At 47.0% G+C, this 13,295-nt stretch overlaps 1 protein-coding gene across 1 annotated transcript; it reads left to right on the top strand.

Annotated features, from left to right (window-relative positions):
• Positions 1-113: 113 nt before the first annotated feature.
• On the top strand, positions 114-5,886 carry LOC130125330 (sterile alpha motif domain-containing protein 12-like). The gene is made up of 4 exons (XM_056294881.1): positions 114-214; positions 3,168-3,314; positions 3,520-3,660; positions 5,061-5,886. The coding sequence occupies exons 2-4, from the start codon at positions 3,191-3,193 to the stop codon at positions 5,075-5,077; spliced, it is 282 nt and encodes a 93-aa protein (XP_056150856.1). The 5' UTR covers positions 114-214; positions 3,168-3,190; the 3' UTR covers positions 5,078-5,886.
• Positions 5,887-13,295: the final 7,409 nt, after the last annotated feature.

The raw sequence follows: 13,295 nt of genomic DNA, 5'->3' as shown, positions 1-13,295 counted from the left end.
GACAAAAGCCCGGCGCTGTTTTTCCAATCTGTCACATTTAAGGAGGAAGTGCCCCTCTGTCTCCACCTCATCTGTCATGCTCTGACCACATGTCCGATGCTCTCTTTGGCCACCAGGTCTTTTTGTGTCTCCCCTTTTCAATGGCGAGACTGTGGTCACTGAGCCTGTATTTGGTGAGGGTCTGTCGCTGCTTCCTGTCTCTGACAGTTAAGAGGTATTCTTCCAAATCATAGTTTGTTTTTAGGGCCCGATAGACTTCTAGTTTGTTTTGAGTTTTGATTTCAGCGTTCCAATGTTTCAGATAATTGTTCTTGCTTTGTTTTATAGCCTGATTTATCGTAAACTTTGTTTGGGATGCAGTGCTGGCCTGAGGTTGGTTGGTCTTAGTATTTGTTACAGGGTTAATGAGTCTCAGAGCCAGCTGCTTCAGGGGACCCTTTTCGGGGTTCAGTTCTTGGGTTTTCAGAGCTTTAAAGTGCAATGTATTTGTTGGGCTTGTGTTTAAGTGCATCCAGAAATTTAGAGATCTTTTTTTGTACATTTATCGATAATGGAAACCGGCCTAATTCTGCCCTACATGCGTTGTTTGGTGTTTTCCTTTGTATTTTCAGAATCATTCTACAGAATTCAGCATGTAGGGTTTCTGCTGGATGCTTGTCCCATCTAGTGTAGCTGGAAAGACTGAGTGGACCCCATACCTCACTTCCATATAGTGCAATGGGCAGAATTACACTATCAAACAGTTTGCACCAGATGGAGATTGGTATATCAATGTTAAAGAATTAATTTTTAATTGCATATAGAGCTCTGCCAGCTTTTTGTTTTAGGTTATTCACTGCCCTACTGAAACTCCCTGATGCTGTCATAATTAGACCCAGGTAAGTATACTGCATCGTATGCTCTAAGGTGATGCTACCTAGAGTCAACTGGTATCTATATATCTATATCTCTCTCTCTCTTTCTCTCGCTCTCTCTCTCTCTCTAACTCTCTCCCTCTCTCTCCGTCTCTCTCTCTCAGTCTCTCTCTCCCTCCCTCTCCGTCTCTCTCTCTCTCCCTCTCTCTCTCTCCCACTCGCCCATTCGCCTCGTTACTGAGCTGGACTATTGCTTTAGGCCCAGTGAATGTTAGTGTAATGAGGAGTTGTCTGCAGCGGGAACCTTCCTGGTGGAGAATGAGGAAGAGAAGGATGAGGAAGAGAAGAATGAGGAAGAGAAGGATGAGGAAGAGAAGGATGAGGAAGAGAAGAATGAGGAAGAGAAGGATGAGAAGAGAAGAATGAGGAAGAGAAGGATGAGGAAGAGAAGGATGAGGAAGAGAAGGATGAGGAAGAGAAGAATGAGGAAGAGAAGAATGAGGAAGAGAAGGATGAGGAAGAGAAGAATGAGGAAGAGAAGGATGAGGAAGAGAAGGATGAGGAAGAGAAGAATGAGGAAGAGAAGAATGAGGAAGAGAAGGATGAGGAAGAGAAGGATGAGGAAGAGAAGGATGAGGAAGAGAAGGATGAGGAAGAGAAGAATGAGGAAGAGAAGGATGAGGAAGAGAAGGATGAGGAAGAGAAGGATGAGGAAGAGAAGGATGAGGAAGAGAAGGATGAGGAAGAGAAGAATGAGGAAGAGAAGGATGAGGAAGAGAAGGATGAGGAAGAGAAGAATGAGGAAGAGAAGAATGAGGAAGAGAAGGATGAGGAAGGGCTCTGATGGAGTTGAACGAGAGCACTAAACTCGGTGTTAGTTAAACATATTTAGCGTTGGCTGCGTCTGAGGGAAGACCTGCAGTCAGGTCTTCGGTTCCGGGCGCTAGTCTGGATGAGCGCCGTCCGGAGACCTGAAGCGTCTTCTCCCCGGCGAGGAACACGTGAGCGTTCCTTCCCCCATCCTTCACCCCGACTCCTCCACCTCACCCTTCTGCACAAACTTGTCTCCACCCTGTGCACGTCAACGACTCCGCTGGGACCTCGTTACGGCCCCGGCCAATCACCCACCCCCACCCCCAATTAGCACCCGCAATTACGTGCCTATATTTATGCCCTATTAAGGCGAGTGGGGCCCGGTGAAAAGGTCACGTGCGGAGGCTGGCGGGTTCTGCCCGGCGGCAGCGCGGCCCGGGGGAACGAGACGAGCCCGAAAGCCAAATTAGCTGCCGGCATTAAGCAGCGATGAGGAATACGGACCTTTTTTTGGACCTCTGTGTTTTCAGTCGGCTAACGTCACCTCCGCTTTATGGTGCTGAGTGACTTCCTGCGGTGGGAGTAAGCAGCGCTCGCCACACAGGACGAACACGAGTCTGATCCCTCCGCAGGCGGGCTCGCAGAAGGAGTTTGGTGGATTTCCCCCCTTTTCTCCCCAGTTGTACCTGACCAGTTACCCCGCTCTTCCGGGCCGCCCCGGTCGCTGCTCCACCCCCCTCTGCTGATCCGGGGAGGGCTGCAGACTACCGCATGCCTCCTCCCATACACGTGGAGTCGCCAGCCGCTTCTTTTCACCTGACAGTGAGGAGTTTCACCAGGGGGCGGACGTAGCGCGTGGGAGGAGCACGCTATTCCCCCTCCCCCCCGAACAGGCACCCCGACCGACCAGAGGAGGCGCTCCTGCAGCGACCAGGACACATACCCGCATCCGGCTTCCCACCCGCAGACACGGCCAATTGTGCCTGTAGGGACGCCCGACCAAGCCGGAGGTTAACACGGGGATTCGAACCGGCGATCCCAGTGTTGGTAGGCGACGGAATAGACCGCCACGCCACCCGGGCGCCCCAAAATATCGCTTTAAGTCACTTTACCTTCTGTAATGTGAGGGGGCCACCGCTGAGGTAACATGCCAGAGGTGAGGCTTCCCCTTGGCTGCAGGGGGGCTTCAGCAAATCCAGCGGAGGAGGAGGAGGAGGAGGAGGAGGAGGAGGAGGATCTCCATGTTCTCAGCCCACCTCCCCGTCTGCTGAACCAACAGCGCGGCACACCACCTATCTCTTGCCTTGCTCGTGCTGTCTACAGAACCCGTCTCGTGCGTCCCGCTCTCCGCTTCCCTTTTCACATCATCTCGTCTGTCACAGAGCCATATCCTGCACATCTAATCTACACCCGCTCCGCTCCCTCTGAAGTGTAGGCGGAGGAGGCGGAGGAGAAAGGGTGTGTTTTCCTCTCCCGAACGTTGCGATCTTTATCTTTCAGTGTGCCGCTGCCGAGTCTGCAGGATGACGGGCCTGTCGAAGCGTGTCTCTGCCTGGTCTGTCGAGGAAGTATCTGACTGGGTGAAGGAACAGTACCCAACCCGAATCAGCAGCCTCCACCCAGCCATCCAGAACCACGCCATATCAGGTACAGCTAACGTCACATTCTCCTCTCGGTAGCATTTTAGCAATCCACAATGCAATTTCGCTGCGACTCGACAAACTCCGTTCATTCGCTCGTTCATTTACTCTTCCTTGCTTTGTTTTGTTTTTCTCCCCCCCCCCGGAAACATTGGTCCCTCGACTCCTCGCCCCGCTCCCCATTGCTTGTTATGTTCGCGCACCTCCTGCAGGCCGGGTGCTGTTGAGGATGAAGGAGCACCATTTGGAGCGTCTCGGGGTGGAGGACGAGGAGCAGCAGCGGGAGATCCTGCAGGACCTCCTCCTTCTCAGGGTCCAGGAGGAGCTGGAGAACCTCAATGACATCTACTCAGGTGAGAAGGCCGCGGCTCTCGTCCCCACACCCCAATGCAGTCGATGAAGGAACGCTTCCTGAAGTATTCCCGACTGCGTCCTGTGGAGCAACGGGGTTTGCCCACGGACTTTGCTAGCTTGCCGAATACTCCAGAACAATTCACCTGATGCTAACTGAGCTTTTGTCCTTGGTGTGAATTCCTAAAGTAAGCGGTATCTTCCTTTAAAGGGAGCTCAAAGGAACAAAGGGTCTTATGAAACTTACTGATGGAAATTAATCACATATTTCTTATTCAAATTTTTTCAAAAACCACGTGATTAGAAAGACATGTGTATGACAACCAACCCGTTGGACATACATGAGGCCAGTGATACCCAATGTGCGGGCTGCGGCCCCCTGATGGGCCATGCAAGTACTGCAGGTGGGCTCCACAAGAGGTCATTTACATGAAATAAGTACAAAGTTTTTCATTTTCAATTTTGTGTTGAAGGTTGAAATGACTATAAAATGTTAACGAGTAGATATTTGCCTTTAGGCAGTAATCAGAACCAGTGAAGCCCTGCTGCAGGCCCGCGCTCGCACAGACTTGTTCTGTTTATGAAGTGAAGCATATACAGGGAAATACTTCATCTCAGTCTCGCTTGTTGGTCAGAGTTGTGATTAAGGGCGTCCGGGTGGCGTAGCGGTCTATTCCGTCACCTACCAACATGGGGATCGCTGGTTCGAATCCCTGTGTTGCCTCCGGCTTGGTCGGGCGTCCCTACAGACACAATTGGCCGTGTCTGTGGGTGGGAAGCCGGATGTGGGTATGTGTCCTGGTCGCTACACCAGCGCCTCCTCTGGTTGGTCTGGGCGCCTGTTCGGGGGGGGGGGAACTGGGGGGAATAGCGGGATCCTCCCATGCGCTACGTCCCCCTGGCGAAACTCCTCTGCAGCCCTTTCCGGATCGGCAGAGGGGGTGGAGCAGCGACCGGGACGGCTCGGAAAATAGGGTATCTAGCCAAGTACAAGTGGGGAGAAAAGGGGGGAACCCCCCCCCCCAAAAAGTTGTGATTAAAGGCTAGGTGGGTCCCATCACATGTAGGTTATCTATCTATCTATCTGTCTATCTGTCTGTCTGTCTGTCTGTCTGTCTGTCTGTCTGTCTGTCTATCTGTCTGTCTGTCTGTCTGTCTGTCTGTCTGTCTGTCTATCTGTCTATCTATCTATCTATCTATCTATCTATCTATCTATCTATCTATCTATCTATCTATCTATCTATCTATCTATCTATCTATCTATCTATCTATCTATCTATCTGTCTGTCTGTCTGTCTGTCTGTCTGTCTGTCTGTCTGTCTGTCTGTCTGTCTGTCTGTCCATCATGTCCTGTATAGGTACATCACGTTAACTTCACTACATTTTTCTTTTTCCTCTCCAGAGTGTTTTTCTTCATGAAAGAACATGTAGTAGATCCTCAGATGGGAGTTCCCGCATACTGCCTTCTCTTCATCCATCCATGCGGAGAGAGGGAGGGAGAGAGAGGGAGGGAGAGGGAGAGAAGGTGTGCTGGAAACAATATGAGAAGTGGAAGAGAGTGCGGCTGGGCGAGAGAGGAGGAGGAAGAAACCCATTTCCTATGTAAAACCACCCACCTGTGCAGCCGGAGCGCGGGGTCCGTTCGGCCGGATTACTGTGTAGCGTGGGACCTCATGCACCCCCCCCTCCCTCTCTCTCTCTGCATACATCTATTCTCTCTCTCTCCTCCTCCCCCCTCCCCCCTGCATTTTTCTGCGCTCGAGTACACAGTCCACCAGTTAGTCCAGCGAGAGAGGACGTCGTTTCCCACACTGCATTGCCCCGGACTGGTTGATTCATGGTCCCCGTTCATGCAACGACATGCCGACCGGCGAGGCCAGCTGACTGCTGGGGAGGACTCTCCAGAGGACAGCGACACCACACACAGGACAGTGACTGGAGAGAGAGAGAGAGAGAGAGAGAGAGAGAGAGAGAGAGAGAGAGAGAGAGAGAGAGAGAGAGAGAGAGAGAGAGAGATGGTGAAGAAGAAGAAGAAGCTAGGGAGTTCATGAGAGCGCCATACCGAACATGGAAACACGGCTACAGCCAGCCAGAGCTGGAAGGAGACTGAAGATCCCTGCTTAAGTAAAAGTACTGCTCCTCTAGTGACAAGCCACGTGAGTACAAGTCAAAAGTACTGATAAAGAAAATGACTCGAGTAAGAATAAACGAGGTTTTGAAGTGAAAAATGACTTGAGTCGTTATTTTGTGAGTTACTGTCATTTTTTATCATACGCCCAAACAGAGCTGTAGTGAAATAAAACATGGACATGTTCTTTAGTCGACAAGACGAATCCATTCAAATCTCCAGAAACAGCCAGTATGGCTAACATGGAAGACCTGGGAACAGGTGATGAGTGGGGCCGGGGATGGTCCTCCTGTGCGTCTGGGATGGTCCTCCTGTGCGTCTGGGATGGTCCTCCTTGTGTGTCTGGGATGGTCCTCCTTGTGTGTCTGGGATGGTCCTCCTGGGCGTCTGGGATGGTCCTCCTGTGCATCTGGGATGGTCCTCCTGTGCATCTGGGATGGTCCTCCTGGGCGTCTGGGATGGTCCTCCTGTGCATCTGGGATGGTCCTCCTGTGTGTCTGGGATGGTCCTCCTGTGTGTCTGGGATGGTCCTCCTGTGCATCTGGGATGGTCCTCCTGTGCATCTGGGATGGTCCTCTTGGGCGTCTGGGATGGTCCGCCTGTGCATCTGGGATGGTCCTCCTGTGTGTCTGGGATGGTCCTCCTGTGCGTCATCATCTCGGACCCTCAGGCGTTTCAGCCTCCGACATGTTGGAACAGGTCTCCATTGGCTCAGTTTCTGCTTTGCACCGAGCGCCTCTCAAAGTGGACTCTTTTAAGGTTTACCCTGGTTTGAAGGTTTACCCTGGTTTAAGGTTTACCCTGGTTTGAAGGTTTACCCTGGTTTGAAGGTTTACCCTGGTTTAAAGGTTTACCCTGGTTTGAAGGTTTACCTTGGTTTGAAGGTTTACCCTGGTTTGAAGGTTTACCCTGGTTTAAGGTTTACCCTGGTTTGAAGGTTTACCTGGTTTGAAGGTTTACCCTGGTTTGAAGGTTTACCCTGGTTTAAAGGTTTACCCTGGTTTGAAGGTTTACCCTGGTTTAAAGGTTTACCCTGGTTTGAACGTTTACCCTGGTTTGAAGGTTTACCCTGGTTTAAAGGTTTACCCTGGTTTGAAGGTTTACCCTGGTTTGAAGGTTTACCCTGGTTTGAAGGTTTACCCTGGTTTGAAGGTTTACCCTTGATCGGATGATCGGATGATCCGCTGTGGCGATCCCTAACGGGAGCAGCCGAAAGTAGTCGTAGATCTGCAGCTGTGTTTATCCTGCTATGCTAACACCACATAGTACCAACACCAACCTGCTATGTTTTTAACAATTACACAGTTTTTAGCCTGTAGATGTCAGCAAACTCACCAAAATGGTCTAGGGTTAAATTACTCTTCAAGGAGCGAAGTACATGAAAATATTTTTACTTTTCTTGCAGTACTTTTGAGATATAAGACCAGGAGTAATTTGGAAGCAGGTCCAAAATGGTGTGATACATAAAAATGCACCATTGGATGAGTGGCTGAGAGAACAGGGCGAGCCAGGCAAGCTGACCAGCCAAGGTTAAAAAACAATAAGCGAGCGCTCTGCAGTTTGTTGTCAGCCCCTTTGTTTAATGATACACCTTGTCTGAGTCACAAAGACTTTGATATGGTATTCAATTATTATTTTTTTATCCAAAATAACGAAGTTCAGAAAATCCCCCTAAGTTCCGATTTCCTCTTCTGTTTCCAAGCAAGGTCCTGAACACGTGGACTTAATGAATGAAAGCATCACATTATACATTTCAAATATGGACGTGACCTTTAAATAGAGTTGCAATGGCCATGTGTAATATTCACAGAGGATTTGGGAATGTTGCAACCACAGCATTGTAAGATGGCGACAGTCTGTTGCCGTCTCACAATGAGCTTCTATCTGTTGTCATGCCTAAATATGACAGGGTGCTTATTCTTGGGGACTTTGATATTCATGTAGATTGTCCTTCCCATTCAATCACTTCACAATTTTTTAGATCTTATAGATGCTTTCAACCTTATTTAATCTGTTGAAGGGACAACACATTCCAAAGGCCACATTTTAGACCTTGTACTCTCATCTGGTTTCTCTCTCGACCGTCTTTATCTGGTGGATATGATTGCGCCAGAAATTGGTCCACCCCAAAGATGCTGCGGATTGCCGTGGCTCATACGTCGGGGAAACCAAACAGACGCTGGCCAAGAGGACGGCACAACACGGGGCAGCTAACACGTCAGGCCAGGACTCCACAGTCTATACCATCTACAGACCAGGACTCCACAGTCTACACCATCTACAGGCCAGTGGCCACTCTTTCAAGGATGAGGAAGTGCACATCCTTGATAGGGAGGAACGCTGGGTTGAAGGGGGAGCCAAAGAGGCCATCTATGTGAAGAGGGAACGACCCTCCCTGAACCGAGGTGGGGGGCTGTATTGTACTCTGGGGTGAGTTTATTTGAAATAATATTTAAAAACCGACCCTCAGCCTGACTTTATAGTTAGAATTCCTACATCTCTGTTTGAGTAGCGTAAGCGTGTTGAGCAGCTCCTCTGGCTTCAGGCTTCGGCTGACTCGGTTTTCAGTTGATGCCTGGGCCGAGGAAGCGAAGTGCTCCTGGCCGCTGACCTCGGGTATGTTTTGAAAAGCTTTCGCTTCGAGAAACGCCTCTCATTTGACCCTACGGTGACAGGGACTGCTGTGAGCATCCTTGGCCAAGCGGACATGTGTGGATACAGCTCTGTGAGGCTGGCCTTGTGAAGGTCGTCTAGGGAATCCAGAGTGGAAAGGTTCTTCTCTGCGACGGTGTTCAGAGCTTTCAAGTCTTGCACAAGATCTGTTGCTTCCATGTCCTGTCTTTTTCTCTCCAGCTGTCAGCAGTAGTCCGGTTCTCTGCTGCACCCTATGTATCTCAGCTGTGTTGTTAAAGACGCCAAAGATGTGATAAACGTCTCTCAGTTGAGAAAACCTCTCTGACAACCCCCAGAATAGCCAAGCCCAGAAGGGTGAAAAGACGTCTGAAGTCCTGAATCTCTTGTCGGATGTTGGCAAGACCTCGTCCCCTAGTCCCCTCGTCCCCCTGGCTTTTGGTGCATCTGGCTCTCTGTGGAGGGAACGCCATCTCGACGCCGATTTTCTCTGCAATTTTACATGCACCCATTAGCATCATTTCAGCAAATGATGGGGGGGTGGGGGGTGGGGGGGGCAAAGGTCTGTTTACCGTCACATAATTCCTTTACACAGTTTTTTTTAAAATTTACGTTTCATTATTTTTAAGCAGTTTTTGTCGATTCTGGATCAGCCTGAAAAAAAAGGTAAAGTAATGGATGCAGGCTGACAAATGACATATTTCAAATGAACTGCATTGCTCTTCTTCTCCGATGTAAACAAAAACCAAAACAAAAAGGAGAGAAAGAACAAAAAGCATGTTTTGATGTAGGGAATGGGGAAAGGAGGGGAAAATGGGGGAAATGGCCTATTTGTTGTGACTAGACAGCACTGGCCCACTTAGCTAATCATCAACATATAAAGGAGACAGAAGACAGGAGATCCTGCAGGATTCACTTGGCCGATAGAGGTGATGTGACGTCACGTGACGTCACGTGACCTGCCACGGATCCCCGAGGCTGGAGTAAAGGCATATTTACCTGAGGAGCTGCCCGAGTTTTGCTGTGAAGCAGGGCTTGTTGTTGTAGAAGGGACAAAAGCTAAGACGCCCCAACCGACCAGAGGAGGCGCTAGTGCAGCGACCAGGACACATACCCACGTCCGGCTGCCCACCCGCAGACACGGCCAACTGTGTCTGCGGGGACGCCCGACCAAGCCGGAGGCAACACCGGGATTCGAACTGATGACTCCCATGTTGGGAGGCAACGGAACAGACCGCTACGCCACCCGGATGTGTATGTATGTGTTTCTGTTGTCATGTATGTTTGCTGTGTGTGTGTGTGTGTGTGCGTGCGTGCGTGCGCGTGCTTGAGTTTGTGCGCGTGTGGCGCGGTAGTACCAGCAAATTAAGGGTTGTGATTAATACCCCGGGAGGCGGTGTGACATTTGATTTCCACCACCGGAGGGCAGGGGGCGTGGCAGTGCGGAAGTGCTGAATCAAGGTAAATGTAAATCCGCCTCAGGGAAAGCCACTGTATCAGAGACAGGCCTGTCAAAACCCCGAAGGTTAGCAAGACTCGCCACTGACCCCAACACAACGGACATGAGACAAAACTGAAACGTACTTAGTACTTTTTCTGTTACTGCATGTAGAGTTTTTCTACTGCACGTGGAGTTTTTCTACTGCATGTGGAGTTTTTCTACTGCACGTGGAGTTTTTCTACTGCATGTAGAGTTTTTTCTACTGCACGTGGAGTTTTTCTACTGCATGTGGAGTTTTTCTACTGCACATAGAGTTTTTCTACTGCACGTGGAGTTTTTCTACTGCACGTGGAGTTTTTCTACTGCACGTGGAGTTTTTCTACTGCATGCAGAGTTTTTCTACTGCATGTAGAGTTTTTCTACTGCACGTAGAGTTTTTCTACTGCACATAGAGTTTTTCTTCTGCTTTTCTACTGCATGTAGAGTTTTTCTACTGCATGTAGAGTTTTTCTACTGCATGTAGAGTTTTTCTACTGCACGTAGAGTTTTTCTACTGCACATAGAGTTTTTCTTCTGCTTTTCTACTGCATGTAGAGTTTTTCTACTGCATGTAGAGTTTTTCTACTGCATGTAGAGTTTTTCTACTGCACGTGGAGTTTTTCTACTGCATGTGGAGTTTTTCTACTGCACGTGGAGTTTTTCTACTGCATGTGGAGTTTTTCTACTGCACGTGGAGTTTTTCTACTGCATGTAGAGTTTTTCTACTGCACGTGGAGTTTTTCTACTGCACGTGGAGTTTTTCTACTGCATGTGGAGTTTTTCTACTGCACGTGGAGTTTTTCTACTGCACGTGGAGTTTTTCTACTGCATGTAGAGTTTTTCTACTGCACGTAGAGTTTTTCTACTGCACGTGGAGTTTTTCTACTGCATGTAGAGTTTTTCTACTGCACGTAGAGTTTTTCTACTGCATATAGTTTTTCTACTGCATATAGTTTTTCTACTGCACGTAGAGTTTTTCTACTGCACGTAGAGTTTTTCTACTGCATATAGTTTTTGTACTGCACGTAGAGTTTTTCTACTGCACGTGGAGTTTTTCTACTGCATGTAGAGTTTTTCTACTGCACGTGGAGTTTTTCTACTGCATGTAGAGTTTTTCTACTGCACGTGGAGTTTTTCTACTGCATGTAGAGTTTTTCTACTGCATGTAGAGTTTTTCTACTGCATATAGTTTTTCTACTGCACGTAGAGTTTTTCTACTGCATATAGTTTTTCTACTGCACGTAGAGTTTTTCTACTGCATATAGTTTTTCTACTGCATATAGTTTTTCTACTGCACGTAGAGTTTTTCTACTGCACGTGGAGTTTTTCTACTGCATGTAGAGTTTTTCTACTGCATGTAGAGTTTTTCTACTGCACGTAGAGTTTTTCTACTGCACGTAGAGTTTTTCTACTGCATATAGTTTTTCTACTGCACGTGGAGTTTTTCTACTGCATGTAGAGTTTTTCTACTGCATATAGTTTTTCTACTGCATGTAGAGTTTTTCTACTGCATATAGTTTTTCTACTGCACGTAGAGTTTTTCTACTGCATATAGTTTTTCTACTGCACGTAGAGTTTTTCTACTGCACGTGGAGTTTTTCTACTGCATGTAGAGTTTTTCTACTGCACGTAGAGTTTTTCTACTGCATATAGTTTTTCTACTGCACGTAGAGTTTTTCTACTGCACGTAGAGTTTTTCTACTGCATATAGTTTTTCTACTGCATGTGGAGTTTTTCTACTGCATATAGAGTTTTTCTACTGCACGTAGAGTTTTTCTACTGCACGTAGAGTTTTTCTACTGCATATAGAGTTTTTCTACTGCACGTAGAGTTTTTCTACTGCATATAGTTTTCCACTGCATGTAGAGTTTTTCTACTGCATATAGTTTTTCTACTGCATGTAGAGTTTTTCTACTGCACGTAGAGTTTTTCTTCTGCATGTAGAGTTTTTCTACTGCACGTGGAGTTTTTCTACTGCACGTAGAGTTTTTCTACTGCACGTAGAGTTTTTCTACTGCATATAGTTTTTGTACTGCACGTAGAGTTTTTCTACTGCACGAGGAGTTTTTCTACTGCATGTAGAGTTTTTCTACTGCACGTGGAGTTTTTCTACTGCATGTAGAGTTTTTCTACTGCACGTGGAGTTTTTCTACTGCATGTAGAGTTTTTCTACTGCATGTAGAGTTTTTCTACTGCATATAGTTTTTCTACTGCACGTAGAGTTTTTCTACTGCATATAGTTTTTCTACTGCACGTAGAGTTTTTCTACTGCATATAGTTTTTCTACTGCATATAGTTTTTCTACTGCACGTAGAGTTTTTCTACTGCACGTGGAGTTTTTCTACTGCATGTAGAGTTTTTCTACTGCATGTAGAGTTTTTCTACTGCACGTAGTGTTTTTCTACTGCATATAGTTTTTCTACTGCACGTGGAGTTTTTCTACTGCATGTAGAGTTTTTCTACTGCATATAGTTTTTCTACTGCATGTAGAGTTTTTCTACTGCATATAGTTTTTCTACTGCACGTAGAGTTTTTCTACTGCATATAGTTTTTCTACTGCACGTAGAGTTTTTCTACTGCACGTGGAGTTTTTCTACTGCATGTAGAGTTTTTCTACTGCACGTAGAGTTTTTCTACTGCATATAGTTTTTCTACTGCACGTAGAGTTTTTCTACTGCACGTAGAGTTTTTCTACTGCATATAGTTTTTCTACTGCATGTGGAGTTTTTCTACTGCATATAGAGTTTTTCTACTGCACGTAGAGTTTTTCTACTGCATATAGAGTTTTTCTACTGCACGTAGAGTTTTTCTACTGCATATAGTTTTCCACTGCATGTAGAGTTTTTCTACTGCATATAGTTTTTCTACTGCATGTAGAGTTTTTCTACTGCACGTAGAGTTTTTCTTCTGCATGTAGAGTTTTTCTACTGCACGTGGAGTTTTTCTACTGCATGTAGAGTTTTTCTACTGCACGTAGAGTTTTTCTACTGCACGTAGAGTTTTTCTACTGCATATAGTTTTTCTACTGCACGTAGAGTTTTTCTACTGCACGTAGAGTTTTTCTACTGCATATAGTTTTCCTACTGCACGTAGAGTTTTTCTACTGCATGTAGAGTTTTTCTACTGCATGTAGAGTTTTTCTACTGCACGTAGAGTTTTTCTACTGCACGTAGAGTTTTTCTACTGCATATAGTTTTTCTACTGCACGTAGGGTTTTTCTACTGCACGTAGAGTTTTTCTACTGCATATAGTTTTTCTACTGCATGTAGAGTTTTTCTACTGCATATAGTTTTTCTACTGCACGTAGAGTTTTTCTACTGCATATAGTTTTTCTACTGCACGTAGAGTTTTTCTACTGCACGTGGAGTTTTTCTACTGCATGTAGAGTTTTTCTACTG

This window comes from Lampris incognitus, chromosome 15, assembly GCF_029633865.1.
Source record: "Lampris incognitus isolate fLamInc1 chromosome 15, fLamInc1.hap2, whole genome shotgun sequence".
Taxonomy (NCBI): domain Eukaryota; kingdom Metazoa; phylum Chordata; class Actinopteri; order Lampriformes; family Lampridae; genus Lampris; species Lampris incognitus.
The sequence above is the reverse complement of the archived record's forward strand: the minus strand, read 5'-3'. Positions and strand labels throughout refer to the sequence as shown.